General features: G+C 34.2%; 1 protein-coding gene and 1 pseudogene across 2 annotated transcripts in view; one reads left to right on the top strand and one right to left on the bottom strand.

The window, feature by feature from the left end:
* Window positions 1-24,943, bottom strand: part of PIBF1 (progesterone immunomodulatory binding factor 1) — a 227,173-nt gene that overhangs the window by 158,824 nt on the left and 43,406 nt on the right. Inside the window, exons 7-10 of the mRNA XM_081281650.1 lie at window positions 22,853-22,961; window positions 22,381-22,562; window positions 20,852-20,977; window positions 213-311 (exon numbers count right to left, since the gene is read on the bottom strand). Of these exons, the coding sequence (XP_081137776.1) occupies window positions 213-311; window positions 20,852-20,977; window positions 22,381-22,562; window positions 22,853-22,961 (516 nt within the window). The remainder of the gene's footprint in view (window positions 1-212; window positions 312-20,851; window positions 20,978-22,380; window positions 22,563-22,852; window positions 22,962-24,943) is intronic.
* LOC308652089 (maspardin-like) lies at window positions 16,312-17,493 on the top strand (annotated as a pseudogene). Its single transcript has one exon. The product of its transcript is annotated as a maspardin-like (transcript).

Here is a 24,943-nt window from a genome sequence, read left to right as displayed (position 1 = left end):
AGGAATATAAGGAAACTCTCTGGAGTGACTAAACTGTTCTATTATCAAGTTTTCAATAAATGTAACAATTACATATTGCAGAAATAATACATGAAAACTATAATTCAATTGAAAGGAAAATTATACTTCTATTAAAAAGATATTTTCAAAAAGAAAAAGTAACAGGAACAAAAATTGAAGAGCTTTAACATTTCCATTTTTAGGATGCTCACCTGTCTAAGAGCTGGTCATGTTTTTCTAAAGCATCCTTTTCAGCCATTACTGCTCGGTCCTTTTCGGCCACAGCATTATCCCTTGCTTCTCGAAGATTTCTAAAATTTAAAAATACATTTTGGTTATTTAAAATGAAAATATATCCTTCTTTTAAAGAGTCATAAATTTTTCTGCTCATAGTTGGACTAGCTCTCAATTTTAAGGACCATTACAGGCTAGTGACCCCAAGTGTATATTACATTAGTCTGCCTGGCTTGCCGAGTTTCTAGCAGCATTAAACCATGTAGTGTAAATATGGTCTGTCTCTAAATATTAGAAATAGATAATTAAAATTCAGTTTTTCATTATTCATAGAGAATATCAGTGGGGAATCCTCAAAGTCCACACAGTTTGAAAAGTTTCTTCACTACTGTTCTTTATATGGGTCGAGTATAGGTTGAACAGTTTATATATACTGTACCTCACTTAATCCTTACCATAATCTAACAATGGGTGTAATTACTAATAAATTATCTACAAGAAAACTGAGGTTTTGTGAGGTTAATTAATTTTCTATTAATCATTTTTAATGAAAATATATTCATGAAGGACACAAGAATTAAAATGGGAATGAAGTTTTGTTGCATTGGCAAGAGAACAGATGAAATAATGGATCTTGGAATCTCAGGGAAGAAGGAAGGAGAAGGGAACACAGAAAAGCTGAGATATCAGAAAAAAGTAGAAGGAACAAAGGACTGGAGGTCCTGTAAGATGACAAACAGATTAAGTGGAAGTAGTTGTACACCCAAGTTGAAAGATTGTTGTTGGAGAAAGGTGATTTAGAAACAGAATGGTACTTTCTATGGCAGAATTTCAGTTGATGACAAGAAAGGGTGTGACCACTGCAGTGGCTAAATGAAGTAGAGCTGGGATTCCTATTTATGTAGGAATCAAGAAATAGGAGTCCAGGTATTAGGTAAGTCATCTTATAGTGGTGATGACAGTAGGAACTGAAATTGTCAATAAGATTACATTTAGTGATAGTTAAGGAGTGTCCACAAGGTAGAATGTAACAACAGTGAGTAATTAGGAGATTATACAGTCAGGTATGAGCCTTCAAAGATCAAATTCTACTTGTGTTTTAATACAGATAAAATTTTGGATCAAGAAAAAACACTAACAGTAAGCTTCTTCAAAGTCATGAACTAAAAAAACAAGTAAACAAAACCAAAAAAACTACTTTCATAACAGTTAAAATATGTAAAGTAACACAAATGATTTTGTTTACTTAATCCCTACAAATCTCCTATGTTGTCTTTTCTAACCTATTTTATAGTTTAGTAAACTGAAATTTAGAGAACTTACATGTTTAGCACCAAGTCACGCAGCGAAAACGTTAGAGGGCTGTAGTCTACCCTGGTTGTTACTTACTCCAGAGCCATAATTTTTACACCCATCACCCTATCTATCTCCCATAAAGAACTGGATTAGACAACTAGATCTTATTTTTTATTCTTCACAGAGAAGTTCAGTAGGGAGTAATAAGAACCCATATCTGAATAAATCTATCTGATAAATATTGGACAGAAATGCTTAGTGGTCATACTGGCTAAGCCAGTAGTCTTTTGCTTTGTGATGTTTTAACAACAAATTTAAAACATGTCAATCAGGGCTGGGGATGTGGCTCAAGCGGTAGCGCGCTCGCCTGGCATGCGTGCGGCCCGGGTTCGATCCTCAGCACCACATACCAACAAAGATGTTGTGTCCGCCGAGAACTAAAAAATAAATATTAAAAAAAAATTCTCTCTCTCTCTCTCTCTCTCTCTCTCCTCAAAAAAAAAATAAAAATAAAACATGTCAATCATTACAAATTCATCAGCAAAACAGTTTATGATGGGCTGGGGATGTGGCTCAAGCGGTAGTGCGCTCGCCTGGCATGCGTGCGGCCCGGGTTCGATCCTCAGCACCACATACCAACAAAGATGTTGTGTCTGCTGAGAACTAGAAATAAATATTAAAAAAAAAAAAACAAAAAACAGTTTATGAGTGAGAAACAAAATAGTTTTAAAAAAACTAGAGTACAGGCAACTCTTATTAAAAAGAAAATAAACTTACTTTCATATGCTATTATGTAACTGGAAATATAAAGTAGCTTTTATAGTCAGACATGATGTTACATGCCTATAATCCCAGTGACTTAGGAGGCTGAGGCAAGGAGGACTAAAAATTTGAGGCCACCGTCGCCAACTCAAGGTGACCTTCAGCAATTTAGCAAGACTCTGTCTCAAAATAAAATATAAAAAGGACTGGAGATGTAGATCAGTGGTAAAGTACCCCTGGGCCCAATCCCCAGTACCAAAAGAGGAAAAAGAAAAAAAAAAAAAAGATAATAAAAATTAAAAATGTAGCTGTTGGAAAATGGCACATTATTATCTTCTGATATCATTCTGATTACAGCAAACTTCAAAAATATTCTATTATCAAACCAAATGAAACATGAAAAATTAATTTTAGAGACTAAAATTCTCAAAGTATATTAAACATTTATGTCTTTTTTCATTCCTAGATGATCTAAATATTTTAGTAAATTGCCACAAATTGGTTTTAATTTTCATTTTTCAAACAAGCCTCATTATTCTAAGTTGTTTCAGCAATAGAATCCCAAGTAGGTCACATTTAGAGTACTAATTAAACAAGAATGCTTAGTTGGAAACTGGAGATGCTTCAGTTCCTAACTATATATATTTCCTTTCTTGTAACCATTGTCATTAGTAATAACACTAAGACACAGGGAAAGAAATAAAATACAGAAAAAGCTACCATTAAGGCTTATAGGAAGAGATATTAGAGGGTACTAATACGTTCACCATGCCACAATCTTTATTATTCAGCTAACTATAAATGCTGATGTTAAGGCATAAACAAAATTCTAAGGTCACAAAGAGGAGTTGATTTTTTTTTTTAACTGGAGTAAGAAAGATAAGGGAATAAAGGGAAACATTTTTTAAAAAGTGGCATGTACAATTAAACCTTAGAGAACAAATAGGTAAGGCAATTAAGCAAGAGAAAACCAAAATAAATAGAGGAAAGTTTTAGAAGCAGAGGCTTCTATCAAGAGGGCCTCTAATAGGTGTATGTGGGTGATATTTCTGTGTAAATCCGTATCTACTCCACAACCTGAATACTTTATTTTTCCTTTAATATCAACTGACATATTTCAAATTAAGTCTGAGAGAGGTAAACTGAATGCATTCTTATACTGTCAATAATAGTAATAGTAAACACTAAAATAATAGTAATTGTTTACCATATGTCAGGAACTGTTTTAGGCACTTCACATTTTCATTTTCTGTTTTTGTTTAATTGTCATGACACTCCCACAAACTATATGTTGTACCATTACTTCTACTATACAAATGAGAAGACTGAAACACCAAGGTTAAGCACTGGCTTAAGGTCACACAGTGAGGTAAGCTATGGAGCCCAAATGTGAACCTAAAGAGCCTGGCTCAAGAGTTTGTGTGCCTCTCTTAAGAATTCCTTTGTATCAGAGATATTTTCTCCTTGGGAAATTCTGACATTATGAGAGTTATTATTATAGGACCACCTCATAGCATAAATTGATGTCAAATAAAAATTGGCCTTAAAAGAATTTTGAATATATTATACATTTGTTTTCATAGCCCATGGTACGTAACATGCTTTTTCAAAATTACATTGGTTTGATAAAACACCAGATGGATTATATGCTTGCCATAGATAAAACACTAACTTCCATATAACTAATAAATAATCCATTTCTAAATGTTAAATGCATTATAAAATGTAACAGAAATATAATTAAAGATGAATTAGCAGGAATCCAAATGTTCCTCAAAAGAGAAACTTGAAAAATTGACAGAAGCTATCTGTAGTATGCATAAACTAATGAAAGCTCAATTTTTAAAAGTCCAATCTGAGTGTATAACCAAATGTAATTATAATAACACAGAAAAAGATGTTGGTATTTGACCAACTGGCCAATATTATAGCAAATGTCTAAAAATACAAAAATGCCAAGTCCCTCAGTACCTGCAGAAGATTGGCTCCTGGCCCTGTGGATACCAAAATCCAAGGATGCTTAAGTCCCTTGCATAATATGATATAGTATTTACATATAACCTATGCATATTATTCTATATACTTTAAGTTATTTCTAGATTACTTAGAATACCTAATACAATGTAAATGCTATATAAATAAACGCTACACTATACTGATCAGGAATTAATGATAACAAGAAAAAGTCTGCACATCTTCAGTAAAGACACAATTTTGTTTCAAAATACTTCTGGATTTGGCTGAACCATTCATTAGATGTGGAACCTGCAAATACAGAGGTTTGGATATATGTAATCCCTAAAAATACTTTTACAAGTCTAATACCTGACTCCTCAAACTATATTTGTCACAATTCTTTCACGTTGTTTCTTACTAACTCCATCTCCCATAACACATATTATTCCTACCTGCTATATGTTTCTGTGTAGAAAAAAAAAGATGGAAGAAAAGGGAAACAAAATCTCAATTGTATGTAAAATGCAAAGGAAAAGTGAGCATCTTAGTACAATAACCATTGTCCAAATAATGTACTTTTTAACATGGGATAGTTTTTAAAGCAAAAGAGGGTGTTGTTAATTATGACAAAGAAACAAGCATAAACTACAACTTTCCTGGACAAACTAGGAGATACGACTAAATAATAATATTGAATGAGAAACTTAGATCTTAATCATTTCTCTGAATAAAGTTTTTAATATTATGATAAATAGACATATTTCATACGCAATATTTGCAATTTGTGCAGGTGATTTAATACACATAAGTTTATACAAAAACATCTCACATCTTAAACTAAAAACTTTGGTAGAAAACATAAATAGCAAACTAATGTATGGGATGGAATCTATTCTCATTTATACAAGATAAATTTCACAGTAACAATAAGCCAAATCTAAATTTTTATCTGAAAAATAGTAAGAAAAAAGTTAGCTAAGAAAAACTTTAGTAACTTCTGAAATTCCAATAAGAACAAATCAGAGTTTGGCAATGACATGTACAGGCTTTAGCCTAAATAAAATCACTAGTGTACACCTTAGAACTTGAAATTTGCAAAGAATAAATAGTGAAGAAAACATAGCTGTCAGAAGAGTTTGGCAGATAACAACAACTAAGAAATCCATTCTACTTCTGCTTTCATGTAAGAATATTTTCAGTTAATAAAAGTGAATTTTTTTTCTAGTTGGAACGTGAAGTGATTGAAACAGATTATTTTCTATGACAAGTTTATTTATAGGGAAAGTGTTGAATTAATCTCTTCTATCTCCATATTCTTCTTCCTGGACAAAACATAAAATTGCTTTATTTTCACAGCTCATGCCTTTGCTTCTAAGACAGTAGAAGTAGAAAACAGTTAGGTACAGAGGCATATGCCTGTAATCCCAGTGACTCAGGAGGCTGAGGCAGGAGGATCGTAAGTTCACAATCCAGCCTAAGCAACCCAGCAAGATCTCCAGCAACTTAGCAAGACACTGTCTCAAATTAAAAAATAATAAAGGTTGGGGATATAGCTCAGTGGTAGAGAGCACTACCTTCCCCTTGCCCCCACCACACCTAGGTTCAATCCCCAGTACAAAAAACAAAACAAAACAAAAAAGAGCATAGTACAAAACTGCAAACGGACAATTTTAACACTGACAAATAATTTTACCTTTACCTTTAATTAACATAGGTGGTTGAAGAGTCAGTGAATATGACATAAAAACAACTTGAACAAAGTACGAACTTCATTTAATAAAATTTGGAGGAAGCTGTGCATTTCTCAACCTCTAGTACAGTGCCAATAAAGTCTTGTTCATTATCAATGATCCCATCTCAGATTTTCTGTTGTAGCAGCCCAAATGCACTGAGACAGTTGATGTTCAAGCAAATCCTTTTCATTTTATACAGATAAGAATTTGGTTTAACGTAGATCATTCCATAATCCACATTAGGTTAAAGGGATGTGTGAGTATGTGTGAGAAAAATTTACATAACAAAATGTAAACCACTTATCTGAAAATCCATTAATGGGCTGAGGTTTCAAAAGTAGCTGATAGAATAAAAGTTAATATATCAAAATGAAACAGTAAATTTGGTGGATGATTAATTGAGTAACTTCTATATGTTAGTCACTGCTCAGTCCTGATCAAAGCCATTACAAACCTTTTTTTTTTCCGGGGATCAAATCTAGGACCTTGTGCATGTTAGGCAAGCACGTTATCATTGAGCTACATCCTCAGCTCTCATTAGAAATCTTTGTGTAGGTTTTCATCTAAACCAATACCCACCTGATTTCTAAAACAAAACAAAATAAAACAAACAAACAAACCCCACTACTGATTCATTCATATTGAGCACATACTATGTACTAGGCACTGGCACATGGGAACTTAGCACTCAGTAATAGATGAAAATTCCTACTCTGGTGGATGTGGCATTCTAGGAGGAAGAAAAGCAAAAGTAAATAAATATGTAGTATATGTTAGTTGGTAATAATTTTTCTGGAGAAAAATATAGCAAAGAAGGGGCTAGAGGGGAAAGAGGGATTTCCCAATTTTTAATAGGGTGGTAAGAAAAGGACTAAGGTGACATTTGAATGTTAGGAAATAGGTTTTAAGGTTATCATTTATGAGTTGGATGGGTAAACAGTGGAACTATGGAATAAAGGAACTGAAGTAGGTACATGCCTGTAGGTTAAGGAAAAGGAAGCCAATGTGACTAACAAGTGACAAGAACAGAGTAATAAAATAAGGAAGGAGTAATAGCACAGATCAGATAGTATTATGGACAATTATTATAATTGAAACTTACTGAGATGGGAGTTTTTTTTATTTGAGTAGAGGAGTGATTTAATTGAAACTGTGCTGAGAATAGACTAAACTGGGCAAGGAAGGAAGCTGGGGACCACTGGAGATTATTGCAGTGATTTAGGCAAGAGATAGATAATGGCGGCTTGGACCAATGTAATACTATCTGTGAGATGGTAAGAGATCATAAATTTTGAAGACACAACAAAATAATTTGCTATTTAATAGAATACAGAATGTAAAAAATGAGGAATCTGAAGATGGCTTTGTGGTTTTGGTGTAAAAAAGTGAAGGATTATCTTTAATTGATCCCGGGTGAGACTAAAGGTAAAGGAGGAAAGGAGGTAGAGTGCAGAATAGGAAGTTTTCTTCTAGACATTAAATTTATTATGCCTATTAGATAATCAAGTGGAAATGCCATGGAGGTAGTGGCAAAAGATATGAAGGAGATGAGGAAGAACCAGCAAAGGGATCGAGTAGATGCAGACAAGGAAGAGGGGGAAAAACAACGGTGTGGTATCCTGGAAGCCAATTAAAGAAAAGAATGTGAGCCAGGTGTGGTGGCACCTGCCTGTAAACCTAGCTACTCAGGAGGCAGAGGCAGGACAATTGCAAGTTTGAGGCCAGCTTGGGCAACTTAGCAACCTGTCTCAAAATAAAATAAAATGGGCTTGGGATACAGCTCAAAGGTTCAAGTCCCAATATTGGGGGCAGGAGAAAAGAGAGAAAGAATATGTTCCTGGGGGCAAAAACTTATCAACTGTATTCACTGATGCTACTAGGTCAAGGGTGATGAGAAATGAGAATATGACAAATGGATTTTGGCAACCAACATGAAGGTCTTGGAATCTTTATCAGAAAGGTTTTGTTAGCTTTGCTGGAGTGATGTGGGTGGCAAAAGCTTGGTAGAAAATGGGAATAAAGAATGAATATATGAAACTTTGCAATAAATAAATTGGTTATAAAGGGGGGACCCAAGAAATAGAAAAGTGTCTCAAGGAGGAACTGGAGATAAGAAATGCTTTTTAAAGATGAGAGAAAACACAGGTTTGTACATAGCTGTGAACTAGCTGGGAGGAAGAAAATTGACAGTACAGGAGGTAAGGGGAGGATTTCTGGAGTTAAGTGTTTCAGCAGAAGAGGGGAAATGAGGTCTAATCAGAAGAATGTCAAGGAGGTAGACCCTATTAAAACAACCATACCATTTTATGTTTTAAAAAGTCCTCTTTACTAATTTTCACAATTATTAAGTGTATAAAGTTTAATGACCTAGAACATCATGTCAACTGAAATAAGCTTCAGAAAGTCAAGGGATGTATGTTTTCTTTTATTTGTGGACGCTAGAGAGAAAAACCAGAAAGGAGACCAGGAGAGTCAAGGAAGAAGGCCAGGGGGAGGGAGGAAGAGAGAGAAAGGGGAAGTACTGAGGAATGAAACTGATTGCAATGGAATGTTACTCAGCTATATAGAAAAATAAAATTATAGCATTTGCAGGTAAATGGATGGAACTAGAGAATATCATGCTAAGTGAAATAAGCCAGTCCCCCAAACCAAAGATTGAATGCTCTCTCTGATATGTGGATGCTAACCCATAACAAGGGAGGGTAGTGAGGGAAAGTTTAGAAGTTCATTGGATTACAGTAAGGAGAATGAAGGGAAGGAAGGGGGGATGGGAATAGGAAAGACAGTAGAATGAATCAGACATGACTTTCCTATACTCATATACAAATACATGACCAGTGTAACTCCATATATGTTCAACCAGAAGAATGGGATCAAAATTGTAATGGGTTGCATCCCATGTATGTATAATATGTCAAAATATACCCTACTGTCATGCATATCTAAAAGCAAAAACCATGTTATGTGCAGGTATAACTATATCACAAGGAATCCCACTAATACGTATCATTGTAATATACCAATCAAAATGTTCATATTAGAAGGAAAAAGAAGTTCTAATGATTCATGCAAATTCTCTACTACTGAGCTACATCCCCAGCAAAATTTACAGTTTTGATAAAAAAGCCTTTGGTCAATTTTCATAGCCCTGACCAGTTAAACAGCAGTCTTCACCTAACTGTGGAGTCAGGCATCATCTACATTTATCAACAAAACACTTACATAGGTAAATTACATTTCCTCTGTGTCTCAGTTTCCTCATTTGTAAAATGAGATACTAATCCCTACATCCTATAAAATTTGTTCTGTTTAATTCTCTTTACAATATATATAAAAAGTGTTGAGGACAATGCTTGATGAACAATAAGTACTCAATGAATAGGAGCTATTGTTAGCATATTATCTAAATATGAAAATCTAATTAGAGATATGAAGGTATTCATTTAGAGAATGAAAATTGTAGAAGTGTTTCCTAAGATTTTGTACTGTATAAAAGGAAAATGACAATCTACTTAATAGCACCTGGGGAAAAAGAGAAGACTGCCACAGGGGCTCATGGTCCTTTCAGGCACCCTGAGGACTATAGGGAATTCTATCTGGGGCACAGAAGATAAACACCTTTAGTAATAAACTATGTGATCTTAGGAAAGTATTTTGGATTTGGTCAGAACTACCATATCAGTAAATGATCAATCAGGACTGAATCATTATCTTCCTTTCTAAATCTTGTCTGCAACCTGAAGTAAATGGCCATGATTTATCACCCATCATCACTCTGAGACTACGAAAGTAATAAAGCTGGACTCTCCTGATGGTTTGCATTAAGTCTCACTGGGTCTTGCCAATTCTACCACTCAAATATTCTTTAAACTCAACATTTACTCTCTTTTCCACTTTTCATCTTCACCTAAATTCTGCAATAGCTCCTAAGTAACCTCCCTCCATAAGGCCCTCTAGTTCTAAAAAAAAGGAGTGAATCATGTCACTCTCCTACTATAAATCTCCAGGAATTCTCTACTGACAAAGGTATAATCTTACTTTCTCAGCCTCCCCCACTGCCCAGTGAACTATAAGGTGACTCTAAGCACAACCTGAACTTCCTGGCTTCATATCTGGAACACCCCATATTCCTTGAAATACTTATATATTTAATAAAATAGTGGAACCCATGTAGTAATCACCTATAGGCATAAACAATATAGTTAACAATATAAGATGGCCAACAATAAAAATCAATTTACAATTATTTGAGATACTAAAAGAATTATCTGTAAAAAAATGTAATGGAAAATACAAAGTAGAAAATTCTTAAGTGTTTCCACAAAGAATTAAAAAACTATATAGCTATTTGGTGAAATATAAACAAAGAGCTTTGTTTATATGTTTGCTGAAGCATTAATGAGGATATATACTTTTAGAATGGTGAGTGGAGCCTCTGTAAACTAGCTCCAGTTCACCTACTATAATGCATTGCATATATTTAATCCTAAACAAATCTAGATTCAAGATTCAAAGCTGTTCACCATTACTCCAAGATTCTACAGAAATTTCAAGTTCATGTCATAAAAATTACTTCTTGAGTACTTTTGGAAGATAATAAATTGTGGTCAAGATGGTTTTTACTGATAGGGTGGGAAATATAATCACTGAAGTAATGCAGTACTAATTGTTACACTTAAAAGCATTTTTTCGATCTCCTTTTCTCTGCTGCCTACTCTCTCTTTCAAACAATTGTTAAGCTATTTGAATTTCCAGATTCAGTATAGCATCAAAAGCATAATGAATGCCTCTAACAAATTCATCCTCCCTCCCCCCCCCTTTTTTTTTCTGGTAATAAGGATTAAATCCAGGAGTATTTAACGACTGAGACAAATACTTAGCCCTTTCCATTTTGAGACAGGGTCTCTCTAAATTGCTGAGGCTAACCTCAAACTTGCCATCCTCCTGCCTCAGAATTCCCAGTCGCTAGGATTACAGGTGTGTGCTACCACACCTGGCTTTCACCCTTATCCTTTTTATAGTATCACTCAGAATAATTCTTTCTGTGTTTATAATGAGACTATTTTTGATAAAGATAGTTTTACTTTCTGGAAAAACTTAATCAGCTGAATTTATTGTTCCTTATGTTATTATCTCATAGTATTAATTAGGGAACAAATAAGTTACCATTATGCAGAAATTTTGACACAAATGACATGTAGACCCTCAGGATGGTAATAATTTCATGTTACCAGTTAACTTTTACATAATCATCTTTGTATTTAAATTATCAACACAATGGATAAAATATTTTCTTTATCATACAAAGGCAAAAAAAATCAAAATACCTATATTTATATATAATTTCATAATTGATAATATACTTTCCACATGTATATCTAATTTAGATCTCACAGATCACCCTATGAAGTATTAATAATATTCACCTTCACCCTGTGAATTATTAATTTCCAAAAGAGGAAATTAAACTTTGGTGACATTAAATGGCTTATCCACTCAGTAAGTACTAGGGCCAGGATTTAAGTTTAGTCCTTTGTTCCAAATCTCTTTCATACTATATTGCCAATCGTTGAATAATGTCTTATATCCAAATATGAAGAGGGTACAAAACATTTCTGTCATGAAATACCTACTAAGCAAGAGGTTATTTATTTATATAATAAATCTCATCCTCAGAGTGAGTTCCACTCATCATTTCCCATAGCTCCAAACTGGCATTTTATTTATTTACTTTTACTTTTTGGTGGCACTGGGGATCAAACCCAGGCCTTTGAGAATACTAGGCAAGCACTCCACCTCTAAGCTACATCTTCAGCCCCAAACTGCCATTTAAAAATAACAAGAAACCACAAAAAAAAGATAAGAAGCCAAACTTACAGATTGAGCCACAATATACATACACATTATAATTCCACCTATGGTGTTTTTGCTATATCCAAATACCCAAGTTTGTCTTTTTATCTCTTAAAGTCTATATCTTCTACATACTTCCTCTTTTTTCAACCACTTAATTTCAAAAACTGTTGGAATGACTATAAGGACAGATACTAAGATTAGATGTGACATGAGTTCCATCTGTCTTTTTCACATTCAAGAAGACAAAAGGCAAGGAAAACAAACCAAGGTAAAACGTATTTACCTAATCTTCTTATTTTACTTTCTTCTAAAAATATTTATTGAGGGAAAGGTAAGGAACTAAGTACAAATACCAAAGTGTAAGTACTTTCTCTATTTTAATTCATATTCAACCAGCATTCGATATATCTAAGTACAAAGCAAGAGATTAATTTACCTAGATACACACACACAAAACTAAACATGTAAACTTGTTCTGAAATTTATGCTTTCTAACAATGAATACCAAAACCTTTCCTCCATCTGGGCCTATAGCTCAGTGGCAGAGCACTTGCCTAGCACATGCGAGTCCCTGGGTTTGATCCTCAGCACTACATACAAATAAAATAAAGGCATGCTGTCCATACTCAACTACAAAACAAACAAACATATAAAACAAAACAAAAATCATTTCTCAACCATTTTAAGTTCTAAGACATCAAAATAAATAATTACAATTTATTTCTACCATGTGGAAGGCCTACTGGGACACAGTAGTTATTCTACTGTTCAAATCTGCCATAATGAAGAAATTATGATCCAAAAAGATTCTGCTATATAAAACACCAGGTTGGATTACTGAGATTAAAATGATACAGTCAAGCTTGTACAACTGGCTGGATAAGTGTCCCTGTTGGCAAAAGGCTCAGATTGCAGTTTGGCACCACCTGGTGGCAACTGCCCATGTAAGCATCCATATCCATTGGATTAATTTTGTGTCCTGTGGCAGGATGGGGAATCCAGGGCAGCCCCAATCTCAGGAATGTGCTGGTTAAATGGTATTCTGTTGTAGATAGGGGGCCAGACAAGGAAATTTGCTTCCAAAAATGGCTCTGCTGGTTGTTTTATCACACAGCTTTACCAAGCTACCTCTACTAACTATCTTGCAGAAAAGGGCTAATATATCTAGATGTATGTTCTGATAAGATACATTAAAAAAAAAAAAACACTTTTTAAAAAGAACAATGACTAAAAAATTAGAAAATTCTCAAAATGATTACCCAGCAAAGTTTCTGTGGCTAAATGGATTATTTAGGAATAATCATGAATTTAAGCATAGAAATAACCCTATGAACTTTAAGATAGATCAGTCAACAAAAGCCTATAAAATCCATAACAGAACTGAACCACAGAACTAACAGTACTTATTTGTAAAGAGAAATAATATTACTTATACTATTGGGTTTTCTTATACCCAGATCTTTCTCCTGATGAATTTGGGATCATTTTTTCCATATTTTTTATTGGTGTATTATGATTATACATAATAAAGGGATTTGTTGTTAAACATTCATACATATGCACAATATAACAATTTGGCCAATATCATTCCCTAGTATGTTCCCTTACCCTTTCCTCATCCCTATCTCTTTCTTCTGCTCTACTAATATCCCAGTTTTCATGAGACTCTCCCCATCTTTCTTTTCCTTTTCCCTCTCTAGCTTCCACATATGAAAGAAAACATATGCCCCTTAACTTACGAGTTTGATTTATTTTGTTTAACATAATGTTCTCAAGTTTCATTCATTTTCCTGCAAATGACATAATTTTTTGTCTTTTTAGATGAATAAAATTCCATTGTGAATATATATCATATTTTCTTTATCCATTCATCCACTGATGGACACCTAGGTTGGTTCCATAGTTTGGCTATTATGAATCGTGCTTCTAAAACATAGATATGCATGCATTGATATATATTTATATATATGTGTGTGTGTACGTGTGTGTGTGTGTGTCTAAGTGTGTATACAGACACATATGTATTATGATGACTTTAATTCTTTAGGATAAATACAGAAAAGTGGTATAGATGGGTCATATGGTGGTTCCATTCCTAGTCTTTTGATGAAACTCCATAATAATTTATATAGTGGTTGTACACTAAAAAGTGTTCCTTTTTCTCCACACCTCTCCAGTACTTATTATTGGTTGCATTCTTGATGGCTGCCATTCTAACTGCAGTAAAATGAAATCTCAGTGTAGTTTTGATTTGCATTTCTCTAATTGTTAAATATGTAGAACATGAATTCACATCTTCCATCTCCATATCCTACAGACACTTCAAAGAAACTAAATTTATATATATATCATACTTATGATAATTATTTCTCTGTATTCCTACTAAAAACTTGTGTTTTCTAACATTTTAGAAACTATATTCACTATCCATGCAGGTATCCAATCCAGAAACATGGCATCCTTAACAATGTCTTATCCACCCAATCCAACCTAGTCCATAAGTCTTGTTGGGTCTATCTCCTAAACATTTTTTCCAATATGGCCCATCTCTGCTACTACTAATTCAGTTCCATCATCACCTGTCATCCTGATAATAGAAACAACTTCTACAAGTAGCCTCTTTACCTACAGTCTCATGTCATTCCTATCTTATTCTCTACATAGCAGTGATCTTTTGATACAAAACAAGAATATATCTTGCCTTCTCTTAAAATCTTCCCTTTGTGGCTGGGGTTATGATTCAGTGGTAGAGTGCTTGCCAGTGAGGCACTGGGTTCGATCCCCAGCAACATATAAAATAAACAAACAAATAAATAAATAAATAAAATCTTCCCATTTTTCATCACAGGTCTTACACATGCATTATTTGGGTCTCTTTTCCACTTCTGTTTCATATCTTATAACTTCTTGCCTTTTAATCTATGCTTAAACCATAATATATTATTTTCAGCTTGTTAAAACATTTTAATTTTGTTTTGCCTCAAGGTTTTGATATATGCTGGTTTTGCATTCCTTTTCCTTTCCTAACTTGTAGTCTTACTCTTGGTCATTACACAGGAATCAGCATGGATACTTCTTCCTCCAAGAAGTCTTTCTTATTTCCTCCCAAGGCTTGGTTAGATGCACAGTGGATATCAACCTTTGTATCTAGTCATACTCTCCATTAGCAATCACACTTTATGATAATTTTTTCTCTGTATGTATCCTCCATTAGACTACTAGCTTTGTGAATGCAAAAGTTATAACTTTACCTATGGTATCTAGTATGTAACTGCATATGAAGGCCTTAATCAATATTTGCTAAATAAGCAAATTTGTTGCTTTGACAATCCCATGAAGAGTTTAAACAAACTCTTTTAAAGCTTAGCATAAAAGCTAAGCATTTGGTCTGTGTTTTGAACACTAAGAGAAAGTGACCACAAGGTATAGGATGCTTCTTTCCTAATATATGCCTGGGATTAAGCAAATTTTTGCAAAATATTAAGAACTGCTTTGAAATTATTTAAATGATCTGTGTGCATTTCTCCCCAATCTCTTGAAGACCTTCCTGCCTTAAACATGCACTCGCATTAAAATGTCATAGCTTTGTTTTGAACAAAGAGACAACTAAGTACACTAGCAAATGAATCTTAAAATTATAAGGGTATGTGAATAAGCCACAAAAAATATATATAGACAGCATGTTTCCAATTATATGATACTAATATAATGTGAAAAACTAAATGATATTGTATAGAAATACTTATTTACTGGTAACACAGATGATAAAAGTCTAAAGAAAAGCAAGGAAGTCATTAACATAAAAGTCAAAATAGAGCTGGAAATGGTGGTGCATGCCTGTAATCCCAGCAACTTGAGAGGCTGAGGCAGGAGGATCACACATTTGAGGCCAGCCTCAGTAACTCAGTGAGGTCCTAAGCTACTTAGTGAGACCTTGTCTCAAAATAAAATATAAAAAGGGTTGGGGATATGGCTCAGTGATTAAGACCCCTGGTTTTAATTTGTAGTACAAAAAAAAGTCAGAAATGTATTTGTTCTTTGGAAGGTAGGAGTGAAGCAGGAAGGAACTCAAGAACATTCCTATGGTACTGCATTTTCTACTTCCTGATTTGGATGTAGGTAAAGAGATTTAATTTATAATTATTAAATATTTACTTAATATTTTTTCTGAAGGTCTATTGTATTTTATTTATACATATATATGCAAATGTATGCAAGGTAAAAGAACAAAATGATCATGACATAATAACTAAACAAAAAACTAATGTTATTTAAATAGTGAGCTACTTTAAAAAAATATATTCTTAAGATTAAAAATATGAACGTTAGCTCAGAACTTCAGATACCTTACAAAGGATTATAGTGCCCCGTCTAGTAATTAACAATTCAAATTCTAAAATATAAATTAAGTGTAAGGAAATCCAGAAGTGTCCCTATTTTTCACAAGATAAAAACATTACTTTAAAAAAATTAATGTGGGGCTTCTTTGGGAGGCTTTTTGGCCCAAAAGTTTGCTGAATATACTCACAAATCACCTAGAGTCCATTCCCTCATCCTCTGCAATTCCTTCAGTGATACCTCTATCTTTAACCAAACTTAGACTGCAAACAGCTTTTGGCTGATGCCAGCATTTATGCTCAAGAAGATAGTTCTTGGAAACTTTTCGTCTGGCCCAGTGGACCCAATGATGGCTGATGCCATTGATTTTATGGTGGACAGGCTGGAAAATTTGGGTCAGAGTGAACTGGCTTCAAGACTTACCCTGAATTGTCAGAATTCTTATGTGGAACCTCATAAAATTCGGGACATCCCTGTAACCATAATGGATGTATTTGACCAGAGTGCACTTTCAACTAAAGCTAAAGAATAAATGTACAAACTGTATCCTAATGCCCAGAGAGCTCACCTTAAAACTGGAGGCAATTTTCCCTACCTGTGTAGAAGTGCAGAAGTGAATCTTTATGTACAGATACATTTGCTGCAGTTCCATGGAACCAAATATGCCGCCATTGACCCATCTACGGTCAGTGCTGAGGAGCTTGAGGTGCAGAAAGGCAACCTCAGCGTCAGCCAGGAGGAGCAGTAGATGTGGCCTTTGCTGTTGCTGTGAGGTGACCCAGTGTGTTCTTGTACAATCAGTGGCGTCAGCACCACCAGTCAGCCTCTTCCTTCAGGCTCATCAGGCTCACCGGTTCTCACTGTGTTTTGGAAGTAGGACTGATTGTCATCTTGACAGGCAGCAGCTCTTCTATGCCAGTGTAACTAACTGTCCCCACCTCGATTTTTTTAGCTTTTGAAATTGAAAAAAATACTTTGAAGACTCACATTTTACAAATTGTGAAAATTTACTATCAAAAGTCTTCACCATTGTGTTAAGTGAATACTAATTTCTGAGGTTTGGGATTCTGCGGTTTTTCCTTTTTCTGTTTCCTGTCTTCTTGATTTTTGTTCTTTGCTGTAAATGTTCACATCCAGGTCATGTATCAAAAGGACACTGGTTTTTTTATGCTTTCTTGGCATAGCCATCATCAGAGAGCTAAGGCTGGCACTCTGCTGTTAGGTTTCCTGCACATCAACTACTTTTAATTTCCAGTCAAGCACATTATTTGGAGTGTTAGCTGTTTTCTTTCTAGCCATATGTTCATTTGGAATAAAAATTAAGTTTCAGTGAGTGGCTTTTATAATTATTCTTGCTGCCCATTGGGGCTGCATTGACCATGGGTTTTACCAGTTCTGTGTGGCTTTGAGTAAATTATTTAATTTCCCTGCTCATGGTAAGATAACAGTTGCGTTTATTTATTGAGCAGCTACTGTGTGCCAGGTACTTTCTCCTACATTCTCGCTTTCTCTCAATACATATAAAGGAAATAGTATTTTAAAAGTCCGGGCTCAGGATGTAACTCAGTGGTAGAGTACTTGCTTTGCATATACAAAGGTCATGAGTTTGATCCCCAGTACGAGGAAGAAAAAGTGTAAAAAAATTCTAACTCATGGACAGTTTTGTTTCATCCCTTAACCTACCCTCATTTTTTCTTTTTTTTTGGTAATTCTTTATTTTATGTAGTATAATTAGAATTTTTAATAAGGAGGACTTTCAATAAAAGCTTGGGAATGTATGATCATGAAAAAAAAATTAATGTGTGTGCTACACACACACACACACACACACACACACATTTTTCCCATCCCTGCTTTGCCAGTGGCCAAAGTATATATTTAATCTGATTACTGGTAATAAATGGTGATTCAGAATTTTTATAGTAAAACATTCTTTGCCATTTTCATTGTAAATATAATCCTAGATTATGAACAGATTATGAGATTTTATCTCACTCCAGTCAGAATAGCAACAATCAACAATATAAGTAACCATGTTGGTGAAGATGGAGAGAAAAGGGTACACTCATACATTGTTGATGGGACTACAAATTGATGCAACCATTCTGGAAAGCAGTACAAAGATTCCTCAGAAAACTTGGAATGGAACTACCATTTGATACAGTTATCTCATCCCTTGGTATATACCCAAAGGACTTAAAATCAGCATACTATAGTGATGCAGCCACACCAATGTTTATAGAAGCTCAATTCACAATAACTAAGCCATGGAACCAACCTAGGTGTCCTTCAACAAATGAATGAATAAAGAAAATGTGGTATATATACACAATGGAATATTACTCAGCCATAAAAAAGTATAACCTCATAACATTTGCTAATTAATGAAAATATCTGGAAACTACTAGGCTAAGCGAAATAAGCCAATCCCAAAAAGCAAAGGCTGAATGTTCTCTCTGATATGTGGATGCTAACACACAACAAGAGATGGGAAGGGGAAGGATAAAAGTTCATTGGGTTAGACAAAGGGGAATAAAGGGATGGGGGGACAGAATAGGAAAGACAGTGTAATGAATCTGACTTAATTTTCCTACATACATATATAAATACACCCTATCAAATACATTCTACTGTCATGTATTTAGAAAAAGAGTAAAATAAATAAATAAATACATAATACATACATACATACATACATACATACATACATCATACATCTCCACATCATGTACAACCACAACTGGGATCCAAATTAGAATTAGATATACTCTATATTTGTATAAATGTGTCAAAATATACTGTATGTATAATTAAAAAGAATAATAATAATGAAAAAAACTCTTCCACTGAAATAAATAGCATTTATTTTCCCCTAACGTTGTTAGTCACTAACTAGGAGAAACTTATATACACTGGTCCAAAATTAAGCGTATAAATAAAAATATTTCTTCAAGGTTATCTAACATTTTTCAGGACCAGCAGTTAAATTAGTTTTTTAGGAGAAATTATTGGCATGTTATAAGAACTACTGATATGTCTCAGTACCCTCTAATTTCTTTCTTTCTTTCTTTCTTTTTTTTTTTTTTTTTGTACCAGGGATTGAGCCCAGGGGCGCTTCACCACTGAGTCACATCCCCAGCCTGTTTTTATATTTTGAGAAAGGGACTCACTAAATTGCTGCTGGCTTTGAACTCATGATTCTCCTGCCTCAGCTTCCCAAACCTTTGGGATTATTAGTGTGTTCCTGGCTCTAATTTCTTTTTGATCCCTGTCCTCAGTCTGAATTGAGGAAAAGGCAAAAAGACAAGTTATCCAGTACAAAGAGATAATGGCGTGGCTGGTGCCGTGCTTTGCAGACTAGGTCATGGAGAAGCTGCAGCAGGTCCTGAGCTGCCACGACTATGAGGAGCAGGGCCTGCTCGTGCAGATCCTTAGGCCCCCTCTCTTAGTTACAACACTAAAATAAAATGATTTATCATATGCTTCATGGAAGCATTTTCTTTCTTCTATCCTTGGAACTGGATTGCTGTGGCTTCCTGGTGGCACAAAGCTTTTTGCAGTGTTTTACACCCTTGGAAATCTTGCAGCATTAGCCAATACACTCTTTTAAATGGAACCTGTGAAGCAGCTGAAGAAAATACCTGAAATAAGAAGACTACCTGCAACAGTCATTACGCTTCTGTACTTTGTACTCCTCCTGTGTGCCATCTTTGGTGGCATAAGAAGCAACTGGCCTTACAATTCTGCATAATGTGGTTCTTGTAACCCCCATATGCAAGGGATGTTTAAATGCTGCTCTTCTCTCTTAAGCTGAAAACCATAAACTACTTGTGGAAAAGACTGTTGGGATGTCAATAGTCCACTGTTAGAGAATTAAGCTGTTTCTAGTAAAGTGATAACTGCAGCAGCAGCTTAAGACCATTCTGGGTACTGGTAAAACCACACACTTAATTAAACTGCTAAATGCACGTAGCTTTAAATTTACTGCATGTCACAGACTTGTTTTTCCGAAGATAAGGAAATTTTAATCACTGCCAATATAAATAAGTTTAGCTAATTTTTTAAACCTTTTCAAACCAGTTTTTGAAATGTGAGTATTTAAGGAACAAATCTGTGCTATGAGAGATATTAAGTATATTTGACTTTTTAAAAATGTCTGTTTTTAGATATCTTTTTTTAACTTTAAAAATGTGAAACATTTGGGAGTGGGGTTGGGGCTCAGTGGTAGAGCACTCACCTAGTACGTGTGAGGACCTGTGTTCGATACTCAGCACCACATAAGAATAAACAAATAAAATAAAGGTATTGTGGTCAACTATAACTAAAGAATAAAATATTTTAAAAAATGTGGAACATTTTACTATACGCTTAAAATTGCTTATTATGTATAAAAAATAAAATACATATCTTTACAATTTTGAAATAAACCCCACCCTTGGGGGGAAGAAAAGAGATTATGCTAATACCAGAGTGAAAAAGTCTAAAGCCTGGTAAAGTCTATTCTAAGCTAGCTATCAAATATTTTTAGAATTTTAATATTCTCATTATATTGTATTTAGATTTATGACAAGTGCATTAAAAAAGATGCTAACTCACAAATAGTAATTAATTTCAATAACTTCTATAACCTCCAAAGATAAATAAAATATTACACAAGTTTTTTTTTTTTTTTTTACCTGTTTTCTCGTTCATACATTTCCTTAGAGGCACTTCGAAGCTGTTCAATTTCCTGATGAGTTTTCAATCTGATTTGTTCTAGTTCATCCTGTAGTTTATTTTCATATTCTATTTTATAATGGTCTCTACAAGGAGTCAAAAGGAGTATCTGTGAATTTCTTTCATGGAACAAATAAGCTCTTGTCCAATATGTAAGATTTAAATCTCTTGATAAAAATCAAGATACGTATATGCTCTATATACCATGTTTGGATAATGTAACAATTTTAGACATAAAGTTTTATAATTCCCCAAAATGCTGTTCAAAACTACTTGCATATAAGCTCACAACCTGTCCAACATACTGCTCCAAAGCTATAATTAATACATAAGATGTTAGTAATTCCTGTTGGATACGTACTTGTCTTCAAAAATATTTTCCTAGTAGTTTTTAATGCACATGGCTGAAGTTTGAAAACTGAAGGCATACAGAATGACTCTTCATTTAAAAATAATAATCTAGTGTGGAACATATGGAGACAAAAATAATATTAACAAAAACACAAAACCAAAATAACTCTGACTTTATAAATTGTTTCCTTCCATGTAGGACAATCATACACACGGTGGTTTTGAAACATTATGTTTCAAAACATTACACAGGGTAATGTCCAGCAGAAAGTGACGAAAAAGATATTAATGCTAGGAAAAAATTATGAACATGTGAACTGTTAAAGGTAAAATTTTAACTTTGTTTTAGTGCTTGATATGCTGATAAAAATAACTCAAGACTGATAGCTGGGTCAACTGGTGGGAAGGAAGAATGGAGGAATTTGGATTATGGGAAAGGGTGTGTGTGTGTGTATATGGTGGAATGAGATGGACATTATTACCCCTTTGTATGGGTATGATTGCATGAATGGTATGACTCTACATCATGTACAACAAGAGAAATGAAAAAGTTGTGCTTCGTTTTTGTAAAAAATAAAATTAAATTAATTAAAAAAAATAAAATGATTTGTCTTCTAAAAAAAAAAAAAACCTCCAGAATTATAAGGGCTATTTGTATAAAGAATCTCTAGTAGCTTAAACACATCTATCAGAATAGAGAAGGCAGGATTAAAATGTGGGGACTGATTCCAGGGCTTGGTATATAAAATAATATGCAACCAGTGCCTGCTCATTCTTTTATGTTTCACAGTCAGGAAATCATGAGCAGACTTGGATTTTCTTCAAAATGATACAGCCAGAGATACACTGTATTTAAAAAAATACTTGTAGAAACATGGGGAATCAAAAAGATTATGCCATAAGAAAGACAGTTTTAGTATATATATATTTCTTTATCTAAAAGAAATAATTTTTTTTTGTTTTATGGGGAAAGTCAAAATGTCTTTTAAAAAAATCAACCAGAAAAGAATATAAGAAAATAAAATGAAACATGATCTTAATATTGTCCTTAAGGTTTTTTAAAAAATTACACATCTTCCTCAAAACCAGGAGTTCCCCCCACTGAAAAAGACGTTGCTAAAAAGAATGTATTTCTTGCCTGGATGTTACATATTTTTCATACATCTCTTCTCTAGCCTTTTTGGTTTCTTCAAGTTGAGCCTGAAGTCTTTCAAGGCGATCCTCTTCATGGGCACAGCGCACACTCAACTCCATGTTTTGGCGATTGAGATACTCTTTATCCTTTTGAAGTAAAGTAACTGTCTGCTGTAAGGTGGCCACCTATGGGTATAGAGGGACAATGTTCAGAGTAATACAGCCTTATTTTTCTAGGCTGACTGTATTCAATTCTTTCGTCATGTTTTCTCTCAACACACAAAAACTATCCCTTTAAAAAGGACTAATTCTTACCTTAAAATTGTCTATCCAAAAAAAGCTATTAAAAGTCTTTTTTTTTTTTTTTCCTGGCAACTACATCAAAAAGGAAAACTGTCCCTCCCATAATTTTGCCCTGGGCTATTTTCCACTAATATTATACTATAAAATATAAATGATTCTACTTATAAGCTTACCTCTTTTGATAATTCATTTCTTTCTTTAGCTTGAGTTATGTGAGAGGCTTCAAGTATCTCATGTTTTCTCCTCAACTCGAATACTTCCTGTTCCAGTGCATCACGTTCACTATTAAAGTCAAATGCAAATATACATGCAAATTATTTATTTATTTTTATAGTGCTAAGGAACAAACCCAGGGTCCTGGGTACACTAGAAGTGCTCCACTGAACCAACCCAGATGCCCCTCAATAGATGAATGGATAAAAAAAATGTGGCATCTATACACAATGGAGTACTATGCAGCAATAAAAAATGACAAAATCATAGAATTTGCAGGGAAATGGACAGCACTAGAGCAGATTATGCTTAGTGAAGCTAGCCAATCCCTAAAAAACAAATACCAAATGTCTTCTTTGATATAATGAGAGCAACTATGAACAGACCAGGGAGGAAGAGTAGGAAGAAAAGAGTAACATTAATTAGTGACATGAGATGGGAGGGAAAGGGAGAGAAGAGGAAAATTGCATGGAAATGAAGGGAGACCCTCATAGCTATACAAAATTACATATAAGAGGTTGTGAGGGGAATGGGAAAATAAACAAGGAGAGAAATGAATTACAGTAGATGGGGTAGGGAGAGAAGAAGGGAGGGGAGGGGAGGGAGGATAGTAGGGGATAGGAAAGGTAGCAGAATACAACAATTACTAATAGGGCATTATGTAAAATTGTGGATGTGTAACCGACGTGATTCTGCAATCTGCATTTGGGGTAAAATTGGGGGTTCATAACCCACTTCAATCTAATGTATGAAGTATGATATGTCAAGAGCTTTGTAATGTGAACAACCAATTAAAAAAAAAAAAAAAAAAAGAAGAAGTGCTCCACTGAGCAACATCCCCAGCTGCCCTCATATAGTGAGCATTTTCAGGAAACTGAACAGACACACTGAGCACTAGGGCTTTGGTGCTACTTTATGAACTATAAACGATTTTTTAAATTTAGAAGGTCTGTGTTCAAAAACTTGTTCAGATAAACATAAATTTATTAAACTTAAATATATATATATATATATATATATATATATATATATATATATAAATAAACTAGGCCAACAAGTAAATAATAAAACTTTCTGAGGTATACTTTGGTATTTTTTTCAGTAATCACCTTGAATCTTATCTTGAAGCCAAAACTTGTAAGAACTTACACATAGCTATAGGCTTTCGGTTCAATTGGGGTCAAAAAGCCCCTCATAATTTATCACTCAGATTGCACAGCAGCTATGTAAGCAGACATTCCTATAACCATTTCTTTTAGAAATTGCTTATGATTACCCAGATATTCTAACTCCTATTATTATATTATATTATATTATATTATATCATATCATATTATCTCTCTCCCCCAGAATACTAAATCTAAGAATTGGATCAAAATCACAATAGGCATCTTTAAAAATGAGCAGAAAAAGAGATTTGCTAACTTAATTACTCCTCTTCAGTCAGAAGCAGTGCCTTGTACTTTACTTCACTGACCTCCAGGTACTGCATGGAAAGAGCTGTTAAGAATTGTTTTCACAGGGGCTGGGGATATAGCTCAGTTGATAAAGTGCTTGCCTCCTCACATGCACAGGCCCTGGGTTCAATCCCCAGCACCACACACACACACACACACACAAAAGAAGTGTTTTCACCAGCTCTTTAATAACTCATTTAGATCCTGTTCCCTAACATACATTTGTCCATTGGTTTTAGATTCCATTGATGACTCTCAATCAAATATTAAGGAGGCTACAAAATGGTCATCCTAACAGGCACATACACTTACTGGTCTGCATTTTACTCTGCAGATTCTCTTTCCTTCCTTACTTATTATTAGCATACCCTCACAAATTCCTATTCTATTAATAATTATAATTCGTTATTGTCAATATTCACTTTTATATTTAGCCAGCTGGAATCTTTTTAAACCAGTTACTGTTTAAAAAGGTACTGAATTGAAACTAGAAGTATCAATATGATCTTACCCACCATGCCTATTAAGCTTCCTCCCTCTACTGCCTTAGCCTACTAACAGATCCAAGAAACAATGACCAATGTAGTAATGACC

Source organism: Spermophilus citellus, assembly GCF_964194105.1.
Source record: "Spermophilus citellus genome assembly, chromosome: 1".
NCBI lineage: Eukaryota > Metazoa > Chordata > Mammalia > Rodentia > Sciuridae > Spermophilus > Spermophilus citellus.
Note: the sequence above shows the minus strand (reverse complement) of the source record. Positions and strands in the feature narration are given on the sequence as shown.